The following is a 13665-nucleotide window of genomic DNA, read 5'->3' on the forward strand; positions in this document are numbered from 1 at the left end:
CAGGCAGTCCCAGGCCCCGAGGCCGGCGGCCCAAGCTTTATTGGGGCTCAGCCCTAGGGGCCCCCGGGGGTCGCAGCACCCACACAGGGAGCTGCAGCTGCTCGGCCGGCGGCCACTAGGCCCCAGTGACGAAGATGACGCGGAAGTGCCCCAGGTGTGCCGCCTGGAAGCGCGAGGGGCTGTACTCGGGCTCGTCGGCAGGCCGCGGCAGCGACAGGCAGCCCTCCCGCTCCAGGAGCCCCCGGCCGCAGCACGGGGAGCAGGGCCGCCTCGCGCAGCTCGAACACCAGCGGCTTCCCGTCCCTGCGGGGCAGGCCGGGGGGTGAGGCGCCCGGTCGAGGGGCCCCGCCTTCCGCCGGCTCACCTGAGCGCCCCCAGCAGTGCCAGCCGGATCCTGTCCGGCCGCAGGTGCGCAGGGTTCACCGCGTCCATGTAGTTGGTGTCCTGGTAGCGCAGGAAGGTGGCTGCCTGGCCCGAAGGGTCGATGACAAGAGGCCACCTGGGAGCGGCCACCAGGTCACCGCTGCCCACCCAAACCCTCCGCCCGCTGTCCCACTCAAGCCTGACCACTGACCGGCCATCGGCGTGGATCCGGTCGCCCACATCCTTCATTAGGACGTCGTGCAGCTCGGTGACCTGGCGTTTCAGCCCGGGCCCCACCTCCTCCCCTGCGGAGTCATAAGCGGGCCGGGGCGCCAACGGGAGGACCCGATCCCTGATCCCCCTCCCTGGGCCCGGCCCCCCAGCGCCGCCCACCCTCCTGGGTCTGCTCCCGCAGCTCTAGCCTGGCCATGGCCAGCGTCTCCTCGGCCTTCCGGGCCTCCAGCCGAAGCCGGTCCACTTGGGTCTCTGTGTCCCTGATGGCCTGCGGGAGACGAGGGGCCCCAGGCTCCACTCAGAGCGAGGCTTTACCCCTCCATGTGGGGCGGCCCAGACACCTGAGGAGGGGAGAGTGGCCCCCATTCCAGCCCGGGGGGCTGCTGCTGGAAGGTGGCGCCCACGCTCGGGGGGAGGGGACGCGGGCCCCCGGAAGCCCAGGCCCGAGAGGGAGAAAGCCCACCTGCAGGGCGAGCTCAGCCCGGCCTGGGCAGCTCGGCTCACACTCCTCGCGCTCGGCGATCCTCCGGGCGAGCTCACAGTAGGCCTGCTGCAGCTGGGCGCGGGGACCGGGCCGGGCTGGCCTGCTGCCCTCCAGACCCGCTCCGTCCCTCTGCGGCCAGGGCCGGCCTGCCTGGCCCCACCCCCCGTCCCCGCACCAGGGGGCCGCTCACCTGTGTGTGCCGCTGCTGCTGTGCCCTTGCCAACTGCGGGACGTTGAGGTTCATGCTGGGGGGGGTGGCCCGGTCATCAGAGGCCCTCCCTGCCCCCCCCAGTCCCCCGCCGCACCGCTTGGCCTCTGCCGCCTCCTGGGCCTCCATGTTCTGGAGCATGGCCTCCGTGAGGCTCAGGTCCCACGACCGCAGCACACCAGCCACGGTGTCCAGGGGGGCCACCTAGGCACAGACGACACTGGCCGGGAGCTCAGAGCGTGTGTGCCACGCTCTGCCTCGCTCTCCCATTTTATGGAAAAAGGGCGCCAACTGGCAGAAACATGGCCCCAAAGCCTTATCATGGTGCAGCTGCCCCCCAAAATGAGACACCCACGGGTCCCCTGGCCTCTCCACCCCTTTGCCGGATCCCCTCCTCGCTCCACACACCGCGCTGGCCAGTCCCCCAGGCCCCCGGCAGGCGTTCCACTGCCCGTCGGCACACCCGGGGCCCACCCTGCAGTTCCCTTCCGCAGCCGTCGGGGCCCGCACGACACCCCCCAGGAGCGGTAAGGGGCTCGCCGCTGCAGGGGAGGGGGTGCTCCTGGCCGCGCTCACGCACACCTCCTCCGGCGCGCTACCGTCATCCGCGTACAGCCGGGGGTCGGCTCCGAGCTTCAGCAGCACCTCCACGGCTTCCAGGTGCCCCCCGAAAGCTGCTCGGTACAGCGGCGTCCGGCCGAAGGCGCCCTGCGCGAGGGGCTCCTGAGCCGGGCTCCGCGGGGGCGGCCGTGGCCCCCAGCCCCGGCCCCGGCGCCCACCTTGCTGTTGGGGCTGGCGCCCCGCTCGGCCAGCAGCTGGATGGCCAGGGGCTGCCCGCCGGCCGCCGCCTCCGACAGCGGCGTGTGCGCGCTGCGGTCCTCGCTCCCCACCAGGGCCACGCGCTGCCGCCCCCGCCGCGCACCCCCGCCCCGTCGCGGCCCACGCCCTCGCGGGTCAGCAGCTCGTCCGCCTGCGCGCAGGCTCGCGGTGACCACGTGACACGCGCGGGGACCCCCCCCCCCCCCCGGCCGCCCCGCCCACCGCCACTGCTCGCCGCCGGCGCCCACCCCCCGCAGGACCGCCTGGATCTCGCCCACGTCGCCGTCGAAGGCCGCCTCCCGCAGCCGGGCCCGCGCTGCTTCTCCTCCCGCCGCCGCCGCCGCCGCGCCGCCTCCTGCTCCCTGCGCACCAGGGCCACGAAGGCCTGCGGGCAGACCCGGACCGAGGGAGCCCCGCCCCAGTCCCGGGGCCCCGGCCGCCCCCACTGCCGCGCAGGCCGGCCTCACCTCGCTCTGCCGCTGGGGGCTCCTTTCTGGCCAGGAGCCGCCGGAAGGCGCGCTGGATGACGGTGGCCGCTCGGTCCTCCGCAGCCGGTCCTGGGGGGCCGAGGGGGCGCAGGGGTCCCTCCAAGCTGCCGTCCAGAGCCACTGGGGCCTCCCACACCAGGTGCGCCACATCTCCAGGTCCACATCCCTTCCCACCCAACCAAGGGCCAGAAATGTTCTAAAAGCCACAAAGGCAGGGGCGCCTGGGTGGCTCCGTGGGTTAAGCGTCTGCCTTCGGCTCAGGTCGCGATCCCAGGGTCCTGGGATCGAGCCCCGCATCGGGCTCCCTGCTCAGCGGGAAGCCTGCTTCTCCCTCTCCCACTCCCCCTGCTTGTGTTCCTTCTCTCGCTGTGTCTCTGTCTGTCAAATAAATAAATAAAATCTTAAAAAAAAAAAACAAACCCTCAGGGTTTTAAGTTTGAGCCCCACGTTGGGTGCAAAGATTGCTTAAAAATAAAATCTTTAAAATCTGCAAAGGAGGCCACACTGGATTAATCCACCAGCAGAGAGCAGAGGAGGAGGTATGAGAACTGAGCTGAGAGCAGACGACGGGCCCGGGGCCTCCTGACCCTCCTTCCCCAGCCGGGACATAGCTGGGGCCCCCGGAGAGCCAGCTGCGGAGGACCAGCTGGAGGAGCTAGTAGGGAACCTGAGGGGTGGTGAGGAAGATGGCCTCCAGCACAGAAGTCCCGTGCACCCCCTAGGACCCCTCCCCAAAAGCCGGAGGCACCCCTAGCATTCGGGCAGCCACGTGTGGAGGCCGGGCTGGCCAGGCTGAAGCGGGGGTCTCCACCCACCAGCCCACTGGGACTCAGAAGAGGGAGCCCAGGCTGTCATGCCCCGCACACCAGCCACGGTGGGACATCTGAGCGGAGGCCGAGCTCTGGACGCCGCCTGCACCCCACCCCGTGGGCTCTCTGCCCGCCTGAGCTCGGGCGGTTGCCTCTCGGGCCTCCGCGTCACTCCCCACAGGGCTTTTCAACAGCCTAATGCTCGAGCACTCGCGGGCTCGCGAACGTTCGGAACTGCTTGGCGTGCTTCTGGAGTTCTCCAGGCCTCACAGCGCTGCCCACGCTCGGCGGGACAGGCGGGACGGACTGCAGCGGACAGCACGGCGACGGCGTGGTGGCCCCACGGAAACAGGCCATGAAGCCCACTCTCCGACAGCTCCGTGAGTCACGGAGGAGCCTCGGAGGGGTTCAGTGAGCCAGGGTCAGAGACGCGGGAAGAGTCAGGATGGAGAGTCAGGATGGAGAGTGGGTGCAGACGAGGAGACCGAGGGAGGGCGCGCTACCGCGGGGAGTGGGGATGACGATCGTGGATGAAACGAGCGGAAACTCTGGGAAGCAGGGACCAGCAATGCGGAAAATATTTAGAGATAAAATACAGAAAAATTCCCTGAAGTAAATCTTAAGAGTGACAAAAAATATACCGGTAATCAAAACTACTGGCACCGGGCACATCCTAACCAGGTTGTTGAACCTTAAAAAAACAAAAGCTCCTCAAGCAGCCAGCTAGAAACAGAACGCAAGTCGGGCTCTGCTGAAATGCTTCACATTTCACAGCCACAGCGCATGTTACAAGTCGGTGATCAGTGTCCACAGAATTCTGAAGGGTTAGCGTTAGCTCAGGAAAATTCAGGACGCACTTCTCCCAGCCTTCCCACCGACTGCGATAGAAAGATGGACAGAATGACTCTATCATAACGTCTGGGTGGAAAAGCCGTAGGGGAGTGCAGGAGGGTGGCCCCAGCCCCGGAAGGGGGCTTCACTTGGCAACACCCACGGGAGGGAGGCCAACAGCCGGGGCAAGGCTTGGGCGGACCACAGCACCAAGGGGACAAAACTCTGTGTGCAACCCAGAGCACTCAGTAAGGCTTTGGGTTTGGGCTTGCCAGATTGAGCTAATAAAAATACAAAATGCTATTTTGGAGATGGACACACAAAAAAAGGATTCGTTGTTTATCTGAAATTCAAATCTAAATGAGTGCCCTGTATCTTATCTGGCAGCCCTATTGGGTAGAAATCCTGAAGAACTCCATTATTTGGGAAATGAAAACCCTCATGGGAATGGAAGGCCCAGCAGCAAATCACTCAGTGCTTGATGGGATCAGGGCGCTCTGGAGTTGCCCCTCGCCCTGATGCTGGCCGGAGACTAAGTCTTCACTGAAGAAGAACATCGTCCAGAACTTTGGCATATCTCCAAAAAAAAAATTTTTTTTTGAGAGAGAGTGTGTGTCCACGAGTCGGGGGGTGTGCAGAGGGAGACGAAGAGAGAGAATCCCAAGCAGACTCCACACTCAGCACAGAGCCCAGGGCAGGGCTGGGTCTCAGGACCTGATATCACAAGCTGAGCCGAAATCAAGAGTCGGACGCTTAACCGGCTGTGCGACCCAGCAGCCCCCTCCAAAATGTTTAATATGCAACGTATGCCCCCAGAAGGTAATCAGGCAGATGAAGAAACACAGTACGAGGGAAAGATGAAGAAAATGGTAAACAACAGAAGTAGACCCAGACAGAGCTGATGAGCAGCTCTTAGACGCAGACTTCAAGTGACATGTTCAGGGAATTAAAAGACAGATTAAAAAAGTCTGGGCAGAGAACTGGAAACAATAATAAAGAACCAAATGGAAGTTCAAGAATGTAAAAATACAAAACCTGAAATTAAGAGTCCAATGGGTAGACCTAACGGCATTACAGACACGGCTCCCACAGAACCGGTAAGCTGGGGCGCGATGCAAATGAACGCGGTCGGCGTCGAGGCGCAGAGACGAGAGGAAAGGTCTAACACAGGTGACTCGAGTTGCAAACGGAAAGGACAGGGAGGAGGTAGCAACGTTTAAAGAAAAATTTTCAAAACTAACAGACATCAAGTCACAGCATTGACATGTGTTATAAATTCCAAACGGGATAAGTATGAAAACAAGCAGGGAAACTCACACACACACCAAAGCACACCACGGTAAAATTGCTAAAAACTAAACACAGCGGGAAAAATCTTTAAATTAGTTAAAGGAATGGGTGCCTGGGTGGCTCAGTCAGTTGAGCGTCCGAGTCTTGGTTTCTGCTCAGGTCATGATCTCAGGGTCGCGAGATGGAGCCCCGTGTTGGGCTCCCCGCTCAGCGGGGCTTCTGCTGGAGGTTCTCTCTCCTTCTGCCCCTCCCCGGCTTGTGTGCTCTCTCTCTCTCTCTCTCTGAAGTGAATAAATAAATCTTTAAAAAAATAAATTACTGGCAAAGCCACACTGAGTTACAGGTGCCAGCCTTTCTGACTCCTAAGGAATTTGCCTTACATGCTGGCCTTTCCAGTGCTGAGGTTCAAATCTGTGCCTCGGAAATCACTTGTCACGTTTTCTTTTTTAGCATCGATTGGGAACAGTTGAAAACTTAAATCCTCAACTGCCAGGGTCTTCTACAGTACCAGTATGTGTTTAGCAGAAAACTAACTCCGTAATGAATGGAATTCAATTCCACACATGGTTTGTTCAAGCACACTTAATAAGTAGCCTATTTTTTAAATGTCTTTTTTAAATGTAAATATTTGGATGAAGTTTTTAAAGTTTGTTTTGATATATTCATTTGCTACACCAACCATGGTTTCAGAATTCACCTTTTGAGCTAATTGGTTTCAGAATCTGTAAAATGAACCAAGAATCTTGTGTATCAAACCTGTCACACAGACATGTGAGAATAATGTGTTTATAAAGCATGGATCTTAGGGGGAAAAAAATAAAATTAATTAATTAATTAATTAAAGGAAAAAAGATATATTACCTTCAAAGGGAAAAAAAATTAAAATCAAGGGGTGCCTGGGTGGCTCAGCTGGTGAAGCGTCTGCCTTCGGCTCAGGTCATGATCCCGGGGTCCTGGGATCGAGTCCCACATCGGGCTCCCTGCTCAGCGGGGGGTCTGCTCCTCCCTCTCCTCCACCCTCTGCCTTTTCCCTGGCTTCCGTGTGTGCGCTCTCATGCTCTCGCTCTCTCTCTCAAATAAATAAACAAAATCTTTAAAAAAAATGAAGGTGAAATAAACACACCTTTGGACAAACAGAACTTGGAGGGGCCTGGGCAGCGGGTCTCGCTGGGCAGACGGACACAGGGTGTGCTGCTGGTGGGAGAGAGCAGCCAAGCCCGGTGTGCAGGTGCGGGCAGGGATGCGGTTCAACAGAGAGAACATCACACATACCTGAGCGTTCACACACCCACAAAATAAGAGCATATGAGGATCATAGGGGTGGTTAAGGGTGCGGAGGCTCATGCGATGTCAGGACAGCAGGCAGTCACACTAGGCTTGAAAACTCCAGGGCAGGTGGCCACGAAAAGATTAGTCTAGAAACACCGTGGCAGACACAGCATGAGGCAGAGCCCAGCGCAGCATGCCCTGTGCGAGCCCTCTCCCTGAGCACGGGCGACACCTGTGACTTGCTTCTGGCCAATACAGCACGGCAAAGGCGATGGCGCTTCCCGTGCTGACGCTATACCCTATAGGATTCCCTCCGGCAGACTGGCCTTACAGCAGCCGGGGGCCACGCTGAGGAACCGCGGGCCGTCCGTGAGACCGAAGAGCACCTACGGCCGGTGGCCAACGAGGAGCCGGGACCCAGGCCCGCGACCATGGGAGACGAACCCGCCAACAACCCGAGAGAACCTGCAGTGCGTGCGTCCCACACGAGCCTCCAGATGAGACTGCAGCCCGGCCAGCATCCAGATGGCCGCTGCAGGACCCCGAGATGGGGAGCATGCTGTCTTTGGTTGCTCCGTGCAGACCCACTTGTTAGGCAGCAGCAGGAAATGCAAAGTTATGCCCGACTGCTAGTGGCAAGTGAACTCTGAAGCAATAAGCATCGGGGGCTAAGGGAAAAGGCCCCAGAATAAAGGGAGCCATCCGCCGAGACAGCATGGCTCTTGCAAGGCCGTCGGCATCCGGTAACCAGACTCCAAAATACGTCAGCACTATGAAGAGAAACTGACGAATCTAAACCCGTAGTAGGAGAAGTAGCACACGTCTCTCAGTACTGGTCTGGACAAACAGCCCCATAAGCCAGCAAGGACACAGCAGACGTCCACGACGTGCTGGCAGACTCGCCCGGCTGACGGGTTGAGAGCGCTGAACCCGGTCACCGTGAGGCTCGTTCTCCCCACGCGCACACGGAAGACTTACCAAAACTGACTGTAACCTGAGCCATAAAGCACATTTAACAGACATCACAGAGTTCAAATCATAAAAAAATACACTTTCTGAATATAGCTGAATTAAGCTTAAAATCAAATAAAATAACTAGATACCCATATATTTAGAAATTCTGAAATACATTTTATAATAACCCACGCGTCAGCGGGGAAAACACAAAGAAAATGATGAAGCATGTTGGAGTGAACGTTCATGGCCACGCCCCGTGGGAAAGCTGTGTGGGGCCTGGAGAAGGGGCCGGCTCGTCTGTGGATCCGGGCCCCGCAGCAGAGCCCGAGTGGGAAATAAGCTTTTCTTATTTTTTTTTTTTAAGATTTATTTATTTATTTTGGAGGGGGCAGAGGGAGAGGGAGAGAGAACCTCCAGCAGACTCTGCACTGAGCACGGAGCCCAACTCGGAGCTCGATCTCACAACCCCAAGATCATGACCTGAGCGGACACTTACCCGGCTGCACCACCCAGGCAACCCTAAGCTATTGTTATTTTAAAGCAAGAAACTTGCTCCTGGAGACCTGGCCTGTCCTGACCGATTCGGACACTGGTAGCAGAAGGCGGGTGCCACCACCACAAGCCCCGGGCGGAAACAGGGGGCCTGGGCTTGAGGCGGAGGCCGGGGGAGGGCAGCCCCGTCCCACACTAGCAGGAGGCAGGCTGAGCGGTCGGAGGCCAGCCTCTGGGACAGACTGCACGGCAGACGAGGTATCTCGTGAACTTGTAGCTCTAGGAGATGAGGCAAGAAAACACGTGTGCGGCAGGTTTAGGCAGCGCTGGCCGCTTCCGACAAGGTTCTTCACAAAGAGGAGCTCAGAGTACAACTGTATGTTTTGCCAGGAAAATGCAAAAGCAATCAAGTCCGGAAATTCAAGGACCACCTGGGTGGAAGCCGTGACCCCTTCAAATCGCGAAGAGTAAAGGATACAGTTGACAAGATCTTCGAGGGCCACGTGCAGTGAAAGCTCAGCCTCGTGTGGAGGACAAAGTAAACGGGTTGGTGCCACGTCCCCCCGTGAAATGCAGGAGTGGTCAGCCCCCTGAGCCCGGGGGAAGACGCCAGGGCGGACTCTCCCGTCAAGCTCCGTAAGCCCCCGGCGCCCACAGTCAGTGCCTGTGGGGGAAGAGAGAACCAGGGAGGCAAGGCCAGGAGCAACGCCGGCCTCAGCTCCAGCGTGCGAAGCCCCTGCAGCCACCCGGAGGAAGCAGGCGGCAGAAGCAGGAGGCCGGCGCGTCTCCACACTGCCCCGCTCTGAGTGGTGACAGAGTGGGCGACTTTCTGGCATGGCTTCACATTGTTATGAGGAAATGGATTTTTGGGGGTGCCATCTAGTAGTGGTGCACCTTTCCCAGGCTGGTGGAACCCCACCCCTGCAGGTGTTCCTCTCTCTGTGCTCTCTCTGTGAGAGGGTCAGAGTAGAAGAACGTGCAAATTTCAAGAACTGCGGGGTCCTCGGAAGACAGCGGCAAGTGAAACACCCCTAAATTCCCAGATCAGAGGCTGACGGGGCTTTTTGTGACCTTGTGAAAACAATCTTATATGTTACAGACGTGAGACTGAGGCACATGAACACAAAATCCAGGCATGATCGTGCCTGTCAGGAAATCACCACGTGAGCCCCGAGAACAGGGATAGCCACTCCACCTGCTTCCTAGGGTGCGGACTTGGGTTTCAGTTTTATGGTTAATCGATCCCAGGACCCTGAGATTAGGACCTGAGCTGAAATCAAGAATTGGATGCTCAACCAACTGAGCCACCCAGGTGCCTCTACTTCAATATATAAACCTTAAAAAAAATTCCAGCTGTCTAGAACTCAGTCATCAAACTTGCATATCTCATTTAAGAATGCAAAACTATGGGGGCACCTGGGTGGCTCAGTCGCTTAAGTGTCTGCCTTCGGCTCAGGTCATGATCCCAGGGTCCTGGGATCGAGCCCCGCATGGGGCTCCCTGCTCAGCAGGGAGTCTGCTTCTCCCTCTCCCTCTCCCCCTTCTCGTGCTCTCTCTCAAATAAATAAAATCGTTTTTAAAAAAAAGAATGTAAAACTATGTACCTCCCTGCCCATTTTAAAGTTGATGTTTAAAATTTTTCCTAACAAGTTTAAATAGTTGCAAAGGATCCAATTTCTGGTATAGTGGTGAAATTTTAAAATAAAACACTTACTTTACCAATGGAATACAAACACCATAGCTGAGCTCCTTGCCGACAGGAAGTGAGCGGCAGCAATCCACGGCAAGAAACAGCATCACAATGAACCAAAGCAGCACCGTGGATCCCTTCGGGAGGAACCCGGCGACCTGTCCCAGCCTCCCAAACAACCCTTGTCCGTTGACGTGGGTGACCGTCCCTGGGGGAGCGACAGTATAGCCAGACCTCAGACACCGCGATGGACCCCCAGGGGGCATGGGGGCGTCCCTGGGCAGGAGACAGTGGGATCTGGGCCCCAGCTCGCAGACCCACCATATGGCTATTCCCCCCAGTTCCTGGACGTGTCCCTTAGATGCTGTAAGACGCCCTCTGGAGCAGTCCATGTGGCAGGACCGACAGCCAGGAGGAAGCAAGGTTCTCACCCAACGGCCCACAAAGAAGCAAACCCTTCCCCGGTCAAGCCCTGGGATAAGACTGCAGCCCGAGAGAGCCTCCTGTGGGCTGTGCCTGGACGCCCGACCCACAGGACTGAGAGATGACACCGGAGCCACCAGATGTGGGAGGTGTGAAGCAGCAACTGATAACTAACACGGGGCTGCTCCCGCCACAGCGAGCACACACCCATCCCGTAACCAGGAGGCAGAAGCAGGAGTGGCTTCTGTCGCCAGCGTCCCCGTGATCTACCCACAGTAGTTGTGCTTCTTGTCTGCAGGGCTCTGAGGTCTGCCGGGGGAGGTCTCAGCTCCCAGTGAATGCTTCCACCAGGCGACGGAAGAATGGCTCGAACCGCAGAGGGAGGCCTCTGCCCGCGCACGAACCTGACACTCAAAGAAGGGCATTTCCATATGAGCTGGGGCGACATGTCCTGACCTCCAATAGGGGTCAGCTCCCTGGTCCTCACGGGGACCAGGAGGACTATGTCTGGAACCCAGGTGTCCCCTGGGGGGCAAGAGCCCATGAGGATTCACACCCTTCAGGGAGAGAACCCAGGCCCACTGATGCCCTAGCTGAGGGCAAAGGGCACATGGAAAGGGCAGTGAGAGAAGTTCTAAGAACCACGATCGGCCTCAGGAACAGGGTGCGTATCTTCCTCCTCATTTGTTACATACATTTGTATATATTAACTAATATCTTTTTCTACTCTATTCTCTAACTTTTTTATTTTTTTATTTTATTTTATTTTATTTTTAAAGATTTTATTTATTTGACAGAGAGAGACACAGTGAGAGAGGGAACACAAGCAGGGGGAGTGGGAGAGGGAGAAGCAGGCTTCCCGCAGAGCAGGGAGCCCCATGCGGGGCTCGATCCCAGGACCCTGGGATCATGACCTGAGCCAAAGGCAGACGCTTAACGACTGAGCCACCCAGGCGCCCCTATTCTCTAATTTTTTTTAAAGATTTTATTTATTTTAGAGAGAGAGAGGGGGCACAGGAGGGAGGGGCAGAGGGAGAGAGAATCCCAAGCAGACTCCCTGCTGAGCACAGAGCTGAACGTGGGGCTCAATCCCCGACCCCGAGATCATGACCTGAGCCGAAATAAAGAGTCGGACGCTTAACTGACTGAGCCACCCAGGCACCCCTTATTCTCTCATTTTTTGTGTCAGACTTGTTGATACTGGGAAACTTTATACCATTTAGTATTTAAGTGTCAGAAGATCCGGGTTCCAGGTGGAACATGAAGGAATCTGGGGTGTAATGAACATCAGTCAGAGGTGTGCTGATGGGAGGACAGTGAGAACATCTTCATCCCTACAGAGGATGCATTTCGTTGGGCAGAGGCATTGCAAGGGGAAGTTCACGAGCGCGTGAAGGCGCGAGCGGAGGCCGCAGCCGAAGGGCTGGAGCAGGTCCTCCTCCGTTCAGCTCCGGAATGCTGGGGCTGCGCCACGCTGCTCCCCAGCCAGCTTCCTGTTGTGTTCTGCCAACAGGGGGTACGGGGCGGGGGGTTAGAAGGGATTTCCTCTTTCCTGTCCGCTTGTTCTCACGCCACCCCAGCAAGGACCATGCAGCGGGCTCTGTGCCAGGATGAGAGTAGTTTTTCTGAACCATGTCATGACCTCAGCCCAAGTACAGGCCCCCATCACCCCTCACTGCACCCAAGGCTGGTAACCAGTCAGGGGTCAGAACAGATTGAGCAGGGAAGTGCAAGTCGGCTCCAGGAAGAAGTAGCCTGCTTCCAAAAAACTTTTTTTTTTTTTTTGCAGGAAATGGTTAATGTTACTCTGTAAACCCTTCACCTGACTAGGATCCTTGCAAAGGCTCAGAGAAGACGCCCTTCACTAGAACAAGAAGAAAGACACTTGTGAGTGAACGCAGAGCTCATTCTTGGGGGAGTGGGGGCGAATGGCCAGATTCTAGAAGAGAAGAGGTTAAGTGGTGCAAGACAGTGTCGATGGTCGTGAGGGGCAGCAAGTCCGAGTGGTGGTCACGACGTTCTGACCTGGAATGGGGCGGATGGGCAGTGTGCAGGGTGCTGCTCAATTTGTAAAACCAGAAAAACACCAGGCTCTGCCGATCAGAAATCCGACATCAGCCACCACAGGCCCTCACTGCTCCCAGACAAGCACCAAGGTCAAAGACTCACGGCTCTCAGACTGGAGGGGAAGCCAGCTGGCCTTGAAGGAGGATCCAGCAATGTCACAAGTTCTCTCCTGACACTGAATATTCTCCCAGTCCTTCCTCCGAGGAGTCGGTGGCCCTTTACCAGGATTAACTGTACATGGGGGGCAAGGGGAATACACACACTTTTTGAGGACTCTTAGATACAGTATCTAAACTGATCCTGAGACTGCAGATTTGCAGTAGCATCCGGGTCCTCTGTCTATAGAATGGAGATCAATCAAAGATGGCGCCGTGGCTTGAGTCCACTGCCACTAGACACAGGTCCGTGGGTCTGTCCAGTAAGCTGGGATAGATATAATTAGCCACCGGCAGAATGCTTACATTGGGTCCTTGACCAATGGGGTCATTATAGCAGGAAGAGCCAAGTGGGAGCCCATGGAACTTACCCATACCCACCAAGATAGTGAACAAGATAGAAATAGTACTTTCCTAGAGGAATTGTAGAGATTAACAGCAACATCAAAGACTTGAGGGACCCACATAAATATAGTCAACTGATCTCTACAAAGGAGCAAAGACAGTCTTTTCAACAAATGGTGGTGGAACACTGGTCATCCCTATAAAAAAAGTCTAGGCACACACCGTACACCCTTCACAAAAATTAACTCAAAATGGATCATAGACCAGGGGCACCTGGCGGGCTCAGAATGGAGTGTCCAATTCTTGATCCAATTGTCCAATTCTTGGGTTGTAGGTTTGAGCCCCATGTTGGCTGTAGCTATTACTTTAAAAAACAAAATCTTTTTAAAAATATGGATCACAGGGGTGCCAGGGCGTCTCACTCAGTTAAGCATCCGACTCTTGGTTTCGGTTCAGGCCATCATGTCAGGGTCGTGGGATTGAGCCCTGTGTTGGGCTCTGTGTTCAGCGGGGAGTCTGCTTGAAGATTCTCTTCTTCTGTCCCTCTCCCCACTTGTGTGCGCACACTCTCTCTCAAATAAATAAATAAATAAATAAATAAATATTTATAAAAAATGGATCACAGACCTGAATGTAAAATGCAAAACTATAAAGCTCTAGAAAGGACATAGGAGAAAACCTAGATGACCCTGGGTATGGTGATGACTGTTAGATACATCAAAGGCTCATCCGTGAAAGAAA

At 56.6% G+C, this 13665-nt stretch overlaps 1 protein-coding gene across 1 annotated transcript; it reads right to left on the bottom strand.

Annotated features, from left to right (window-relative positions):
* Positions 1 to 37: 37 nt before the first annotated feature.
* Positions 38 to 3762, bottom strand: IQANK1 (IQ motif and ankyrin repeat containing 1). Its single transcript, XM_078071650.1, is given in 14 exon segments — positions 38 to 230; positions 232 to 303; positions 365 to 499; positions 575 to 668; positions 757 to 865; positions 1061 to 1247; positions 1249 to 1493; positions 1872 to 1997; positions 2069 to 2211; positions 2214 to 2259; positions 2357 to 2424; positions 2427 to 2493; positions 2526 to 2762; positions 3616 to 3762. Coding segments are annotated over 14 exon segments (1869 nt in total).
* Between the last annotated feature and the right edge of the window lie 9903 nt (positions 3763 to 13665).

Source organism: Halichoerus grypus, chromosome 5 (genome assembly GCF_964656455.1).
Source record: "Halichoerus grypus chromosome 5, mHalGry1.hap1.1, whole genome shotgun sequence".
Lineage (NCBI taxonomy): Eukaryota > Metazoa > Chordata > Mammalia > Carnivora > Phocidae > Halichoerus > Halichoerus grypus.